At 40.5% G+C, this 18,259-nt stretch overlaps 1 protein-coding gene across 1 annotated transcript in view; it reads left to right on the top strand.

The window, feature by feature from the left end:
• LOC130031471 (Fc receptor-like protein 3) overlaps positions 1-18,259 on the top strand; it is a 34,640-nt gene that overhangs the window by 13,593 nt on the left and 2,788 nt on the right. The window contains 7 exon segments of the mRNA XM_056122816.1: positions 591-872; positions 1,146-1,244; positions 1,247-1,423; positions 3,440-3,718; positions 10,665-10,671; positions 12,217-12,320; positions 12,525-12,593. Of these exon segments, the coding sequence (XP_055978791.1) occupies positions 591-872; positions 1,146-1,244; positions 1,247-1,423; positions 3,440-3,718; positions 10,665-10,671; positions 12,217-12,320; positions 12,525-12,593 (1,017 nt within the window).

Here is an 18,259-nt window from a genome sequence, read left to right as displayed (position 1 = left end):
ACTGGGTTCCCAACCATGCGGAAGCTATGGAAACAATATCGTGAACAGTTAGAGAGCTAGAAGCACTAGAAACACAAATGACCACCAGACTCTTTAGAGTCTCCAGAGTGTTTCTGTTTGTTGACCTAAACATATCCACAAACTGGATATGTTTAGGATATGTTAACTGGGTATGTTAACTGATGGTGACCAAAAGAGGGTGACTAAACACAAACTGGAAGTTAGAGAAGAATGTGGAGAGATGTGACAATAGAGGAGAGTATTGAAGAATAGGTTTAAATTTGAGGAAACTCATTTCAAAATAAACATAACGTTATCAATGTTTGCTCTTATTTGGGTTCATTAATGCGTCAAAGATTCTTTAGAGAAAAATATCTATAAAATGTGATTTTCATTTATAGTAAATTTAACATAAAAGGCCCAGTGCCCACATTCTCCAAGTATGAAATCATTGTGTGTGCAGGAAGTGTTCCTTACTACCACTTTTGGACCTTGGCTGCTGTTGGCTTATTTGTGGTAGCACTAACCTTATCCTTGACCCTGAAGATGCTGGCATCAGGAATGTAATGTGTCATTTTGTGTTCTCCCAGGAGTTCCTATATCTGCAGTGAAACTGGAGATACAACCTCCTGAGGGACAGAGGATTGAAGGAGAAAATCTGTTCCTTATCTGCTCAGTGGCCCAAGGCACAGGAACTATCACATTCTCCTGGCACAGAGAGGGCACAAATTTGGGAAGAAAGACACAAAATTCCTTGTCAGCAGAACTGAAGATACCCTCTGTAAAAGAGAGCGATGCTGGGAGATACTACTGCACAGCAGACAACTCTGATGGTCCCATCCTCAGTCAGCGGGTTACAGTCACATTAAAAAGTAAGTCCTACCTTCTTTTTCCCAGTCTTAGGTCCAAGCCAAGGAGCAGATTCTCTGGCAGATAACCAAGAAATAGCAAAGATTGCAAAGTAAATTGAATAACTTATTTCTCATGGAGAGATGGGATCAGTGATGAAAAAAATTATTCCTCCTGGTTCTCAGGATTACTCCTCATGGTTCAAGAGGTGTATCTAATGTTAGGCTTCCTGGATGAGGGTGTGAATTTGTCCCACTAGCAGAGTTTTTCTCTGATAACCCTATTATCTCTCTCAGCTCCAGTGTCTTGCCCTGTCCTCACTTTGGGAGCTTACACTGCCCAATATGTGGTGGGAGACTTGGTGGAGCTTCACTGTAAGGCCCAGAGAGGTTCCCCACAATTCAGTACCAGTTCTATCATGAGACTGTCACCCTGTGGAGCCGTACAGCCCTCTCTGGAGGTGGAGTGTACTTCAAAGTTTCTCTTACTGAAGAACATTCTGGAAACTACTACTGTGAGGCTGATAATGGCCTGGGATCTCAGACTAGTGACAGAATAAGTCTCAACATCAAAGGTAAATAGAACTGTAATTCACAACAGTTAGTTGAGAACACTATATCTTCCCTTTTTCCCCCACACCTTTTATTCTTATTGAGGTAACATGATTTACAATAATGTTAATAGTTATAATTCATGTACAAAATGCTATAGCACCATAACCACTACTTAGTAATAACCTTATGTCATATGTATGGTGTGAGAATATTTTCTCTCATTCATTAGGGTGACTTAATTTTAGTCATAGTTTTATTTTTGTTGAGGAATATTTGTAGTTTGATATAGTTCCATTTATTTATTTTTGCTTTTGATTTATCAAAGGAGTCAAATCATTGAAGACACTTCTGAAGTCAGTATCATGGGTTTTCCTCATTGCATTTTATGAATTAGAGTACGACAATAAAGTCTGTCTATCTGTCTTTCTTTTCCTCTCTCTCTTTCTCTCCTTTCACTTTCACTCCCCCCTCCTATTTTTTTCTGTCCCTATTTTTTTCTGTCCCTTTACAAATGAGTTTTGACAAAGCTATTTGTTGAAAAAGTTTTCCTTCTCCCACTGAATGTTTTTTGGCTACTTTGTCACAAATTAACTATATATGAGTTTAATATATGAATTTAATTCTGTATTCTCAACACTATTTCATTAATCTGAGTGTTTTCACTCAAACACCACATGGTTTTGATTACTATAAGCTTTATAGTATAAAGTCAGAGAATATAATGACTCCAGCCTTTTGTTCTCAGGATTGATATTAAAGGAGTGTTATGGTGCATATAAACTTTTCTTTTGGTGAATGGGAGGGTTTGGGGCCACACCTGGCAGTGTTCAGGGCTCATATCTTGTTCTGGGCTGAGGTCACTCCTGAACATGTTTAGATACCATATGGTTGACTGCATGCAAGGTTAGTGCCTTAACACTGTTCAAGTTCCCCACATGGGACTTTAGATAAAATTGGGGCATAAAGAGAATACCTTGATAATGAGGGTTCCATATTTTGTTATGAACAAAGGAATTGATAAATAAAGCCTTCAATTTGATACTCCTGTGCCAGAAATTGATGAAGCATTGTCTATCTGGCATTTTGGAAAGTCTTTCTGCTATGAATCAGAAGTTTGGTGAACCGTGGAGGGATAAATGCACAGAAAGAATTGATGATCATGGATTTCAACATATAACAGACAAAAGTATAGGAGTCCAGTATGATTCTGGAAAAACAGCAGAGTAGGAAGCACCAGGAATCTGTTTTGCCACATAGATAATATTATTACTTCCTAATATGTATGATGCATTATTGGAGATGCTAAAGTTTAATGAAAGCTTGCAATGCCCAGGGAAATGCTTAGAAAATCAATTGTAGTTAATTTTAGTCAATTTAATTCTGTGTACAGTAGAAGATACTCCATTCCAAGTGCTTTTTTTTGAGGGGGGAGCACACCTGGTGGTGCTTACAGGCTCCTCCTGGCTCTGTGTCCTGGAGTCGCTGCTGGCAGTGTTTCAAGGGATCATGTGATGTCAGGGATGAAACACAGACCTTGTCCATGAAAAGCATGAAAGTTACATTGCATAAGGGAATGTAAGTGTGCAATAATAAATAGCCAAGAAAGAAGTGAGGGAGTGTGATTTTTGCTAAATGCTATGTAGAAAAGTGAAGAAAAGTAATCGGACAGAGTCAACAAAACCTTGTTTTAAATATGCATAAATCATTAAAGATAATATTCCAGGAGTGAAAAATGTTAAGAAATTAACTTTAATGTCATTTTTAGATATTTATATCAAAATATGAATATTGAGTATAAATTTTTACATATTTCATGTACACATATTTTTAAAAGTTTGAGAAATATTGCCATTAGATCAATTTTACAAATGAATATACTCAGAGATTAAAATATTGTAAAATATCAAGATCACAGAGATAAGATTCAGATTTTTTTGTATCCCATGTTCAGCATCTTTCTACCACATTATGGCAGATACTTCCTTTATGAAACTATCATATATATTTGTATTAATGCTACCTACTTTCATCCCCAGTTCCAGTGTCTCGCCCTATGCTCACTCTCCGGGGCCCCCAAGCCCAGGCTATGGTGGGAGATGTTGTGGAGCTTCACTGTGAGGCCCAGAGAGGCTCTCCTCCAATCTTATACCAGTTTTACCAGGGGGATGTCAACCTGGGAAACAGCTCAGCCCTCTCTGGTGGAGGAGCATCCTTCAACCTTACCCTGACCTTTGAACATTCGGCAAACTTCTCCTGTGAAGCAGACAATGGACTGGAAACCCAGAGCAGTTTGGTGTTGACACTCAACATCACAGGTGGGTTGGAGTTTGGGAGTTTAGGTTCTATTATGGTCAGTACAATTCTTCTACTGATTGGGATACCAAACCCAAGTCAGTTGCTCACCACCTGAAGGCCAATATTTAAAAGATGAGTTAATGGGAGGAAAGCAGGCTTAATCGGGTGCTATCAAACAAAGACGATGGATAAGATAGCTTGTTCCCCCAAGCAATTTTACTTTTTAGATTGGTGTTAGTGGTTTGTATAGAGCTGGTTTGAAAAATAAGTTATTGTGGGGGGATGGTGCCGCCAGCAGGTCAATCTGTACCTGAGAAGTGAGTGCATCAGCAGCCTGATGGCGCCTTCAGACTTCCAGATACCCCAAAATTGCTGCTTTGTCCAGAGCCCAAACACTTGGGGCAAAGTTTACCATGAGAGTAAACAGCCAAAAGTTAGGTATGTGGGAGAAACACCCACAAACCACCTCAACTCAGCTATATCATTGGAGGCGTGACCTCTCTGGTTCCTTATCGAACTGCTTAATGGCCATGATCCCAGAGACTCAGAAACAAATCTCGAAACCCAATGGCTTTTGGCAGAAATGTGTCCCGCAGTGATGAGACACATGGGGTCTCACGGGATGGGGTTGGAGCCGACCCTTTCCTCCCCGTCCCATGAGACCCCGAGTTGCCACCCACAAATCGCCTCTCTGGCTCATGATCAAGCTGCTTAATGGCCATGATCCCAGAGACTCAGAAACAAACCCAGCGACTTTGGGCAGAAATGTGTCCAGACCCTGCAGTAGGTTACCGGTGCTGGCCCATCCCTGGTGGGAACAGTTTTTGTGCCTTCTCCTGTTCCCCCTGGTGGCCCGGTGGCTGCTATCCTCCAGGGGCCACTGGACAGTCAGGTTTGGGCCCGAAGTGACAAGATACAAGGGGCCTCACAGGATGGGGGTGGAGGTCACCCTTTCCTCCCTGTCCCAAGGAGACACTGAGTCGCCACCCACAAACGGCTTCTCTGGCTCCTGATCAAGCTGCTTAAAGGCCATGATCCCAGAGACTCAGGACAAATCTCGGAACCCAGCAGGTTTTGGCAATAAATCCCTCCAGATTTAATTGTTAAAATTTCAGAATTTCAAAATCCCACGGCCACTACTGCAGCCACGCAACATCATATGTTATTCATAACTAGCATTAGAACACAAATTGTCTACTGTTGCTTTTTGGCAGATCTGAGTGTTAGGCTAAAATACCAAATAATAATGGTGCATCTGGTGTCAAAATATTGAATGTAATCAAAGTAGAGAGAGAGAGTAATGTGGAAATCATCTGCCCCACAGATAGGGGGAGGGTGTGGGATGGAGGTATACTGGGGTTTTTGGTGGTGGAGAATGGGCACTGGTGAAGGTCCGGGTGTTTCATTGTATGATTGAGACTTAAACCCAAAAGCTTTGTAACTGCTCTCATGGTGATTCAATAAATAAAATTATAAAAAATGAAAAAAATGTAAGGTGGAGTTCTTGCCCAATTCAATCAACTAATCAGTGGCTCCTACATAAAAAAAAGCAGTAAAAGCAGTACTCCTACATAAAAAAAATAAGTTATTAGAAAATTATGGGAAGTAAATACTGCAGAAGAAGGCATCTGAAAAGCTTCAGGAATCTTCTTACAGGGCCTGGTGCGGGTTTTTCTTTGAGGCTGAGAAGTGGGTACTCAAGGAGCCTGTTGTTTGCTTTCCTCAACCTCATCTATAACTGGACTCTGTATCAACTTCAAACACACAATATTCCAGAATATCTTTTAAAACTGAATGAGAGGGGGCTGGAGCGATAGTACAGCGGGTAGGGTGCTTGCCTTGCACGTGACCGACCCGGGTTCAATTCTCAGCATCCCATATGGTCCCCCAAGCACTTCCCGGAGTAATTCCTAGTATAAAGCCAGGAGTAACTCCTGTGCATAGCCAGGTGTGACCCAAAAAGCAAAAAAATAATAAAAATAACCCTAAAAACAACGGAATGATTTAATAAGAGTCAAGGGAGAGTGAGAGATTATAAGAAATGCATTTGTGGGGAACAGGATGGATTGCTTGATCCTCCTGCTTGATCACTTACAACTGTACAAACCTTAAAAGAGTAAAAAAGGTTTTTGAACATGACACCAATGCTTTGATTTTCTGGAAAATGGTTCTGATTTCCTGGGGAGGGAAAAGGAATTAATCTAAATCTCATATGCTTTAAATCATCACTTTGTGCCATTATTTAAAAGATTTCAAATTAATTTGGAGATAATGCAAATGGAGAAATCAGATCCTGACAAAGATCTGCCCTGATAGCGCTCCATCCTCTCATCTGTTTTGCTTAGATATAAATAAATAAATAAATAAATAAAAGTTTGCCACGGGTACTCAAGTATAGTTCTCTTTGCTTAGGGACTCCCGGAAGCAAAGCAGCCCATAGTAGCAGAACAGTCACCGGGGGATTGCTAAGTGCACTTGGTCTGGCTGCTCTGGCTATTCTGGTGGGTAGTTTCAGAATCAAAAGGAGATCAGGTGAGTGTCTACATCTTAATCATTAATATTGTCACTTTTAATGTTGCTATAATAATTTGGACTTGTGTGAAATATTCTTTATAGGACAATTATCTTCTTTCAAATAAGGGCCTCAGCTCTTCTCACAACTACAGTGTAGGAAATATTGCTTATAAAACAAAATAGAGGTGGAGAGATAGTACAAGAGGCAAAACCTTCCATGTGGCTGTGGGAATGCTAACCTTGAATTGAATGCCTGGTACCACATATGGTCTTCTGAGCACCATTTGAGGTCACTTTTGAGTACAGAGCCAAGAATAGACCCTAACCATCACCAAGTGTGTCCCAATCTCTTCACTCCTTCCAACATTCCTAATAAAGTTGTTACTTCACAGTGGTTTTTTAAAATTGTTTTACAATCTTATAGACCTTCAGGGATTTCAAGTTTTGTCACTTGTTATTCTTTCTGTCCTCAAAGTACATAATTTAATTTCTCTAGTAGTTAACAAATAATTTTTGTTAAATTTTTCTGGTATCGATAGCACAGCGGGTAGGGTGTTCGCCTTACAAGCGGCCAACATGGCCGGCCCGAGTTCGATTCCTCTGCCCCTCTCGGAGAGCCCGGCAAGCTACCAAGAGTATTCGATACGCCAGACACAGTAACAACAAAGTCTCCAATGGAGACGTTACTGGGCCCGCTCGAGCAAATCAACGATCAACGGGAGGGCCTTTACCTTTTACCTTTACCTTTAACAAATCACAAGTTTCACAATGTTACTGGGCCTGCTCAAACAAATTGATGAATAGTGACAGTGAGAGTGACAATGACAGTGAGAGTGATTTAACAAATCATTGCTGAGTATTTTTTTTTAACATCAGAACACTAAGATACAAAATGTCTAAGATAGGATTGCAGCCTCAGTAACACAACTTTCCATAGAAAGAATTAGAAGCAAATATAAAAAGAGATAATTATAATACAATATGTACATATATTGGAAAAAGAAATGCTAAATTTCAATTAGTCATATAAAAGAGAAGAAAACAGAATGTAAAAAAGTAAATATCAAATTTTGTTGGGATAGATTTTTTAAGGCTGACAGCTAAATAGAGTTCTAAGCATACTACCATAAGATTAAGTCATTGTGAGATAATTCTGTCTTTACCTTTCAAAGCTTCAGTTTGGATAGTGAAGTAGAACTGGAGCAAATACTTTACCGAGGATTAAACATTAAAATTTTCTCTCCAACTATTGGCTCACAGCTACTTAGAGTTCACTTTGATATTACTGATCAAATGATGGTGATTTGAAGTTAGGTGTGATTCTGGATAAAAGTCTTATGAGACTTTACCTTCATTACTTTAACATGATGTGGCAGAACTGGATATTCATTAAGATTTGTCATAGCAGAGGTGTAGAATGAATCTGATTCCTAGGAATGGGTGTTCTAAATGGTTCACATTATACATCTAACTCACCTTTTTTATTTTTCAGGAGAACCAACTGCCCCTGGAACTTCTAGGTAGTATCTCTGCTTTCTGTGCAACTAACATTTTTGTGATTTATTTATATACCACAAGATAGGAATGTGAAATTTTATACGCATTTAACATTTTGGATTTCTTATTAGTTTTTTCACATTTATAAAATCCAGAAATGTGATTAAGGTCACTTTAGTCATAGTTGTGAATACTATTAATTTGTACATACTTTAACACAGGACTTATGTTATCTGTATAAATCTACTTCTTTCAACGTGCTCTTGTAGAAAATTAACTGTTCATTGTAATGACATTATTGTTCATAGAGCTTTATTTCTTATTCCTCTACTCATACATTCATTGAAAAATAATTATTGGATGTCAGAAATGTTCAATTCTTGATGTTAACTAAAGAAGAAAATGAATTTGGTTAAAAACAAAAACTCACCCTTTTCCTAAAGTGCTCTTATAGTATTACGATTTTTTTCCAACTGAGATAACAATATTTTATGTCATAGAGGCTTTAGGTGCACAGTATTGTAAGTCAACGTTTGGAAATACTATTTTAAACAAGCACAAATCAAAAATCTAGTTTCCATTCTTTACCATACAATCATTTTATTTACCTGATTTGTCCCAGTCCCACTTACCTCTTCAAGACTGGTTTTGAATTCTTTTGTTTTTGTGACCTAAAAGTCTCTTTTGTTATTGTTCTGTTTGTTCATTCATTTTGCTTCTTTTTCTTCTGAGTGAGCAAGATTATATGGTTATTTGTTTCTCTGCCCTATGTATTACCCTCTACATCCATCTATGTTGCTATAAATGGAAGGATTTCAATTTTTTTTTTTTGCATGTTTGTGGGGCAAGCTCAACAGTTCTTACTTGTAGCTCTATGTTCAGGGATCCCTCCTGGTGCTGCTCAGGGGACCATATATGGTAATGAGACTCAAACCTGGATTGACTGTGTTCAGGGCAAGCACTTTCTCCTCTGTGTTATCTCTACAGCCTCAGGATTTCTTTCCTTTTCTTCTTTTTATTTAAATAGGAGTACTGCTATTTATTCAGCCATTGATTAAGCTGATTGAATTGGGTATGAACTCCACATTGCTTTTATTTTTTAAATTCAGAATGTTAATTTTATTATATTGAATCATCATGAGATACAGTTACAAAACTTTCCTATTTGATTTTCAGTTATACAGTGATCAAACACCCAACCCTCCACCAGTGCGATCTTCCACCGCCAATGTCCCCAGTATCTCCCCATCTCACCCCTTCCCCTGCCTCTATGGCAAACAATTTCCCCCATACTCTCTTTTGTATTGCTTGTTATGAATAGCATATGATGTCACGTGGCACTCCTGGAACTCTAAAATTTTAGGTAATTAGGATCTGGAGAAATCTCTGGAGACAGCTGCTCGGTTTGGAGATTCTTTTGTGTGTCTCTGGATCATGCGTGTTAAGGAGCTCAAGATTGGCCATCCCCTTTCCCTTGAGGCCTGGAGTTTGCTATCACTGAACCCAAGTACCTACACTTCTCATTGGGTTCTGGAAGTTGGCAGCTGTGGGGAATTTTAGAGGGCAGGTGGAGGGATGATGCCTATCCCGTCTGAGGCACCCCAGTGAAGTTGTCCCGGCTTAAAGTCTGGAGGCATCTCTGCAGAGAGATGCTCGGTTCAAAGATTCTTTTGTGTGTCTCTGGATTATGGCCCTTGTTTCCATCTTTTCCAGATAAATAAACTATTGACATATGCCTTGCAGGGCACATATGCTCGCCCATAGCGCACCACACTGCCGGCCCTCACTGCGGCTTTTGATCTCTTTCGAGATTTAAGGGTCTCTGAAATAAGGCCAATAAATGAGCTTGTATAGCTGAGCTGTAGGTGATTTGTGGGTGTGGCTCCCACATACCTAACTTTTGACCGTTTAATGTTTTGGGAAACTTGACCCCAAGTTGTTGGGATCCAGCCAAAGGTACAGTGGCAATTTTGGGGTATCAGGAAAACTGAAGGCACCATCAGATTGCTGATGCACTCGCCCCACAGGTACAGGTTGACCTGCTGGCAACATCATATCCCCATCTTTTCTTTTTTTAAAATTTGTTTTCTTTTCATCTCTTTTCTCCAATTTATTAGTGGTCCATTAATTAATATACCACACCTTCTTTATCCACTCATCTATCAATAGGTATTGTTTGCTTCCAAGTCTCATAATTTCAAATAATCTATGATGAACATATAGGTGTATGTATATATGTATATATATTCAAATTAATGAATTAATTTAAATTCATTAAACTATGAATTTAATGCTAAAATTCCCAGAAGCGGGATAGCTATATTTTGTATAATTTTTCTATTTGGGTCTGGAACAATAGCACAGTGGTAGGGCATTTGCCTTGCACGTGGCAGGCCTGGCTTAGCCGGGTTTGATTCCTCCACCCCTCTCCGAGAGCCTGGCAAACCACCGAGAGTATCTCGTCTGCATGGCAAAGCCTGGCAAGCTACCCGTGACATATTCAATATGCCAAACACAGTAACAAGCCTCAAAATGGAGACGTTACTGGGCCTGCTCGAGCAAATCGATGAACAACGGGAGGACAGTGCTACAGTGCACAGTGCTTTCTTTTTAAAAAACTATCTCCACGCTATTTTAAAAAAATGAACCCACCAATTTACATTCCTACCGAAATATAAAAGGATATTTAGTTGTTGTCATTGTTATTGTTGTTGTTATTGTTATTGTTATTGTTTGGGGGCCACACCCAGCTTTGCTCAGGTCATATTCTAGGCTATGTGCTTAAGGATTACTAGTAGTGATGGTCAGAAGACCTATGTGATGCCCAGGATTGAACCCGGGTCAGTCACTTGCAAGGCTAGCATCTTGCCTTCTATAATATTTCTTGGGCCCTTTATTAGGGATATATTTTCTCCCCTTCATCACCAACACTTTTTCTTCCTTTTATTTTCACAGGCGTGAGGTAATAGCTTATTAATGTCTGATTTATGTTTCCATAAAAAAGATGATGAAGAGCTTAGTGTCCCTAGATGTCATCTGCATGTCTTCTTTGGAGTATATATTCAGATCCTCCATGCATTATTTATTTTGTTTTTGTTTTTAGGGGGCGGGCCACACCCAGTGACGCACAGGGGTTACTCCTGCTCTGCACTCAGGAATTACTTCTGGGCATGCTCCGGAGACCATATGGGATGCTGGGAATCAAACCCGGGTTTGCCATGTGCAAGGCAAACTCCCTAACCACTGTGCTATCGCTTCAGCCCCAACTATCATGCATTTTTAAAGCCGTTTATTCTTTGTTGTTAGGTTTTATCAGTTATTTATATTTTTCAAATATCTTCTTTCAGCAAGTTTTCTATTTTTTTATGTTATCCATAACACTCTCTCATGTTCTTTTGCATTTTTGTAGAATCTATTGTAACTTCACTACTTTTATTTCTGATTTTATTAGAATTTTCTCACTTTATTTTTTAGTCTAGCTAAAGGTATATTTGATTTACTCACTTTTAAAAGTTTATTAGAGAACCATGATTTAAAAATATTTTGATAATTAATTTTTAGACAAACAATAATCTAGTACTAACACCACCATTTGAAATGGTGTCAGTTTCCCTTAAACAGTTTCCCAGGTTCCTTTCCACCCCACCTTGATAAGTATATTTTTAACTTTGGTTGTTGTGCTTTGGATAAAATGTTTTCAGTGTTGTTGGGTAGCTTCAGGGATCAAACACATGACATCAAACTCGAAAGGAAGGCATTTTTTGCCATTAAGTCTTCCCTCAGATCCCTAACTATTAAGTTTTGTGTGAATAGTGAAATTTCTGTGCATAAATTTAAGCATTGACTTTTTTAAAATTTATTTTTTAACTGTAAAGACAAGTATTTTCTCTTTTAAAGAGTGTTTTAAGACGTGGGTTGGAGCAATAGTACAGCAGGTAGGGTCTTTGCTTTGCATGTGACCAAAACAGGTTTGATCCTTGGTATTCTGTATGGTACCCTGAGTTTGCCAGGAGGTAAGCCCTGAACACTGCCGAGTTTGGCACAAAAACAAAAAGAAACAGAACTATCTTGGGATCATGTAGCTTTGCTCTCTAACCTTGCCTTTATTTTCCTTCTCTGTAATGCCATCCAGGACTACAATATATTCCACAACAAAGCTGACATTTTCTTGAAAGAGCATGGAGAACTTTCAAGCAAGTAGCCATGGCATTTTTACATGATGTCTGCTAGTATCTTCCTGGATATTGACTTCTCTGAGGGTCTTTTTTTTCTTTTTGGGTCACACCCAGTGATGCTCAGGGATTACTCCTGGCTTTGCCTCAGGAATCATTCCTGGCGGTGCTCAGGGGCCCATATGGGATGCTGGAAATCAAACCTGTGTTTGCCACGTGCAAGGCAAACGCCCTACCCACTGTACTGTTGCTCCAGTCCTGAGATTCTTTTTGATCTTCAAATATTTTTCTCTCTTATCTCTTCCCACTGTACCTGCTCCCCATTACCTTTGTAGTTCCAATGAGTCACCTGTCTCTAGATACTCCAGAACAGAATCCCGAGAAATCATCAACTTTAGGTCACAACCTTTAATGGATTTGCAGCCAGTATATAGAAATGGTGAGTTTTAATGGGGAAAAGGGCTCTAGAGCTGATCTAGAGGAGTGAGAGTGAGAGGGGTGAGATACTGAGCAACCGTCAATGGTCCAGTAACATTAAGTTTTAAAATGGGGTTCTTGGCACTTAGGGACTAGAAATGAGTTTAGAATGTGGGCTCTGGAATACAGCCATTTTCTATATAAAAGATTACCCATTCTCTTACAGTTAATTCCAAAGATACAGACGTTGTTTATTCACAGATTTGGAACATACAACAGGCAGAAGAAAATTCAGGTGAGGCATCTTTCTAATTAGCGGTGGGAGTATGTTAACTGAGCCAACAAGAGTTTTTGATCACTAACACATCTCAAATATAAATTCAATATGGAAGAAATTACCTGCTCCCCTTGTATTCTCGATACTTATATTGTCATAATCATATTGTACTGTCATAATTATAGCTATCCACCCTTACCTGTCAATTTTGTCAGCCCGGCAAGCTATTGAGAGTATTCGATATGCCAAACACAGTAACAACAAAGTCTCCAATGGAGACGTTACTGGGCCCGCTCGAGAAAATCGACGATCAACGGGAGGGCCTTTACCTTATTATCCAACAAAATATTTGAATACAAAAATAATTTTTTCCTAATGTGTCAATAGCATCTAGAACAACGCTTAAAAATTATGGATCTCCTTAAATACTTTTTGAAAGAATAAATAACTGCAAGTGGTAAAATAAGTCCCTCATAACCTCACGGATAATTTATTACAATTATCTTTTATTTTCTTATTGAATCATCTTGAGATACACAGTGACAAAGTTGTTTATTATCAGGTTTCAGTCATACAATGTTCTAACACCCATTCCACCAGTGTACATTTCTGACCACCAATCAATGTTCCCAGTTTCCCATTCACCACCCCACCCCACCCCGCCCAGCCTGTCTGTTTCATTACCTCTTTCAGCACACAGTTCTTATCCAGAGTGATCATTTCCAAACATTTTTGTCATAGTGGTCCTTTCTCTATCCTAAATGCACTTGTCCCTTCTCCCCCAGCAGTTGAAGCAAGTTTCCAACTATGTGTCAATCCTCTTGGCCCTTATTTCTACTGTCCTTGGTTATTAGTCTCATATTTTGTTTTATTTTATATCCCATAAATGAGTGCAATCATTCTATACCTGTCCCTCTCCTTCTTACTCACTTCACTCAGCATGATACTCTCCATGTCCATTCATTTATAAGCAAATTTCTTGACATCATTTTTTGCTAATGACTGCATAGTATTCCATTTTCCTCTGTCCTCTGGCATGTAGGCTGTTTCCAGATTCTGGCTATTGTGAGTAGTGCTGCAATAAACATGGAAGTGCAGGTGGCATTTCTGCTGTGTGTTTTTGGGCCCCTAGGTTTTATTCCCATAAGTGGTATTGCTGGGTCACCTGAAGCTTAATTTCTAGCTTTAGAGGAAAGCCCTTATTCTTTTCCAAAAAGGCTGGACCAGTGTGCATTTCCAACAACAATGAAGGATAGTCTCTTTTTCCCCACATCCATGCCAGAACTGGTTGTTCTTGTACTTTTTAAAATGGGTGCCAGTCTTGTGGTGTGAGATAATATCTCATTGTTGTTTTGGTTTGCATCTCCCTGATAATTAGTGATGTAGAGTATTATTTTAATGTGTCTTTTGGCCATTTGTATTTCTTCTTTGAGGAAATTTCTGTTCATTTTCTCTCCGTTTTCTGATGGGGTTTGGATTTTCTTCTTGTAAAGTCCCATCAGTAACTTATATAAAAGTAAAGTAAAGGCCCTCCCATTGATCATCGATTTGCTCGAGTGGGCCCAGTAACGTCTCCATTGGAGACTTTGTTGTTACTGTGTCTGGCATACTGAATACGTCACGAGGAGCTTGCCAGGCTCTGCCGTGCGGGCGAGATACTCTCGGTAGCTTGCCGGGCTCTCCGAGAGGGGTGGAGGAATTGAAGTCGGGTCGGCCATGTTGACTGCGTGCAAGGCAAATGCCCTACCGCTGTGCTATCGCTCTAGCCCTTAACCCCTTATCAGATGGTTATAGGGTAGATAACTTTTCCCAATCTGTGCGTTGACTTTGTATCTTGGTCACTGTTTCTATTGAGGTGCAGAAACTTCTTAGTTTAATGTAGTTCCATTTGTTTATCTTTGCTTCTACTCGCTTGCTCAGTGGTGTTTCCTCTTTGAAGATGTTTTTAGCTTCAATGCCATGGAGGCATTGCCCACATTTTCAATGCCCACATTTTCCTCCACGTTCATTATGGATTCAAGTTTGATATTGAGGTCTTTAATCCATTTTGATCTGACTTTGGTGCCTGGTGTTAGAAATAGATCTGAGTTCTTTTTTTTTTAAGTAGGTGCTCACTTTCCCCAGCACCACTTGTTGAAGAAGATTTCCTACTGAATCACTATGAAATAGACCCTCACAAAGCTATTCATGATTGGGTTTCCATCATACAAGCTTTCAACACCCATTCCTCCACCAGTGCACATTTTCCACCACCAATGTCCCCAGTTTCTCTCCCACCTCACCCTACCCCCACCCCCTATTCCCGCCTCCCATCTGCTTCTGTGGAAGGCATCTTTCCTCTCTCTCTCTCTCTGTCTCTCTCTATGTATTTCTGTCTCTGTCTCTCTCTGTCTCTCTGTCTCTCTCTCTCTCCCTCCACCCCTCCTTTTGTGCATTATGGTTTGCAACGCGGTGGCAGCATTTGGTTGTGGACTGCCAAGGCTTCCAAAGGTGCAGGGAGGTGGGGGGAGGTAGCCTATATTGACCCTGAAAAAGCCTGGAGATTTCAGTCACAAAACCCACATATCGATAGCACAGCGGTAGGGCATTTGCCTTGCATGCAGCCAACATGGCCGACCCGAGTTCGATTCCTCCGCCCCTCTCGGAGAGCCCGGCAAGCTACCGAGAGTATCTCGCCCACACGGCAGAGCCTGGCAAGCTCCCCGTGACGTATTTGGTATGCCAGACACAGTAACAACAAAGTCTCCCATGGAGACGTTACTGGGCCTGCTCGAGCAAATCGATGATCAACGGGAGGGCCTTTACCTTTACCTAATATCTTGATGAGGGCCATCCCAGAGTGGTAGAGTCAGACTGGGGATATGGTGGCAATTTTGAATTGTGGGAGCACGCAGCTGCCAGGGGCTCCATTTAGGTGGGCACTGACAAATCCACCCACATCCAGTGTATCCCATTTGTACAGCTTTGCACAGTCCAAGATTAACTGTGGCTTCTGGTCTCTTTTGAGATTTATATGGGTCTCTGAAACAAGACTGGTGGAAGAGTTCCCATGGTGCCGCTGGAGGTGGAGGTGACTGTTGGCACTTTCAAGTATCAGAAAGTGGGGGAAGGTAGCCCATGCTGACTCCAAGAAAGCCTGGAGACTTCAATAAAAAAACATGCATACCCAAATTTTCAGCACATTAATATCTCAATGAGGTCCACCTTAAAAAGTGAAATGTGGCCAGAGGCATGGTGGAGATTTTGAATTGTAGGAGAGCTTGCAGCTGCTAAGGGCTCTGTTTGGGCAGGCACTGGCAAACCCACCACCATCCATTGTAACCCAAATGTACAAGATTAATTGCAGTTTCTGATCTCTTTCGAGATTTATTTATGGCACTCTGAAGCAAGGCCGATAAATGAGCTTGTATGCCTGAGCCAGAGGTGGTTTGTGGGTGTGACTTTCACATACATAACTTTTGGCAATTTAATATCTCAGGAAACTTGTTCCTGAGTTGTTGGAGTCTGGTAAGAGCACAACAGCGATTTTGGGATGTCAGGAGCCCAAGAGTACCATCAAGCTGCTGATGCTATCGCCCCACAGGTTCAGGTTGACCTTCCAACAGCACTGTGCCCCCTGGGTCTCAGTAGTAAATGTAGCAGTGGACCCTGCAAGGACCAGGGCCAGGTTACTACAGTATGCAGGTTGGGCACTTTGGGTGGACTGCAGCTACTAGTCCAGCAGAACCTAACCAGGGAGGAGCACATACCCTCCATCTTCATCTCCAGAGAGTTGGTGCTCAGGGAGGTTTTCCTCCATAATGTGCTGCAGGAGGTACAGGCTGGTCGAGGAAGGAAATGGCAGTAGGGCTGTCCCATGGGTGGTGAATTGCCAGGGCCCATTGTGGCCCACTGTGGGAATCCTCTACTCAGGGACCTCAACCCCATGTTCTGCAGTGGTGCCAAGTCTGAACTGAAGAGCTCTATTCAGATCCGTTAAAACTTTTCTACTACCCATAACACTAAGAGCTTCCAGACCTCCACCAGCCATTGGTTATGCTGCCACCATCCTCACATGTCCCACTCCAGGACAGTGCCGGTTTCATTTAATGGCACTCTCACTGAGCCAGAATACTCAAGGGACACCCATGTTTCACTCATGCAGAATTTTTTTGGTCCCATTGGCTGTTCAGACCACTGAGAGCTGCTGTTCCACCAGTGTTTGCTGCTGCTCCACTGCCATCCTGACCCACTCCCATTTCACATTTCTTGCTCATTTATCAAATATTAGCACTGTAGCACTGTCCTTCCCATTGTTCATCGATTTGCTTGAGCAGGCACCAGTAAAGTCTCCATTGTGAGACTTGTTGTTTCTGTTTTTGGCATATCGAATATGCCACAGTAGCTTGGCAGGCTCTTTCGTGCGGGAGGAATACTCTCGGTAGCTTTCCAGGTTCTCCGAGAGGGGTATAGGAATCAAACCCAGGTCGGTCGTGTGCAAGGCAAATGTCCTACCTGCTGTGCTGTCACTCATATGTGAGGGTTGGTGTCAGGATAGTCAACTCTATTACATTGGTCTGTGGGTCTTTCTTTATTCCAATACCATGCTGTTTTAATTACTATTGCTTTGTAGTAGAGTTTGAAGTTGGGGAAAGTGATGTCTCCCATATTCTTTTTCCCAAGGATTACTTTAGCCATTATTAAATAGCTATTTAAGCTATTGCTTTATCTATTCATATTGTTCCATATAAATTTCAGGAATGTTTTATTTATTTGTTGGAAAAATGTCATGGGTATCCTTATAGAAACTGCATTGAATCTGCACAATGCTTTGGGGAGTATTACCATTTTTGGCAATATTAATCCTTCTAATCCATGAGCAAGAGATGTGTTTCCATTTTCTCTTGTCCTCTTTTATACCTTGAAGTACTGTTTTGTAATTTTTTTTGTATATGTCCTTCACCTCTTTAGTTAAACTGATTCTAAAGTACTTGATTTTCTGAGGCACGATTGTGAATGGAATTGTTTTTCTAATATCTCTCTTTTCTCTTTCATTATTTGTATAAAAGCCATGGATTTGGGGGTATTGATTTCACTGTCTTATAACCTTCTTCAGCTTGAAGTCTATGTGGCAGATACTAGTAGATTCATGTGTGTTTCTTGCAGGCAATACAGTGTTGAATTCAATTTTCTAACCCATCCTACCCCTACCACTCTGTTTCTAATTAATTGATACATTTAGTCCATTGACATTGAGAAATATTTAGTCCCATTCTTCTGCAAGAGTTTGGTGTGTTGGAGGGGCTTGTCTTGTCTTAAAGTAACCCATTTAGTCCTTCTTGTACCAAAGATTCCTGAAGGTCCATGAAGTTCCTGAGTTGTTGTTTATCTGTGAAGCTGTGTATTGTTCCTTCAAATATGAACATGAGGCTAGCCGGGTAAAATATTTTTGGTGAGGCATTCATTTCATTGAGTTTTTTCACTATATCCCACCACTGTCTTTGGGCCCAGAGGATTTTGTCTGGTAAGTCTGTTTAAATTCTAAGGATGCTCCTTTGCAACTAATTTCCTTCTTTGATCTTGCTATTTTCAGTATTCTGTCTCTATGCTTTTTGTCATTCTGATTAGGATGTGTCTTGGAGTATTTTTATTTGGATTTTTTTAGCTGGTACCTTTCAGGTCTCATGGATTTTGGCGCATGCACT

The sequence above is a fragment of the Sorex fumeus genome, unplaced genomic scaffold (assembly GCF_029834395.1).
Source record: "Sorex fumeus unplaced genomic scaffold, SorFum_2.1 ptg000047l, whole genome shotgun sequence".
Taxonomy (NCBI): domain Eukaryota; kingdom Metazoa; phylum Chordata; class Mammalia; order Eulipotyphla; family Soricidae; genus Sorex; species Sorex fumeus.
Note: the sequence above shows the minus strand (reverse complement) of the source record. Positions and strands in the feature narration are given on the sequence as shown.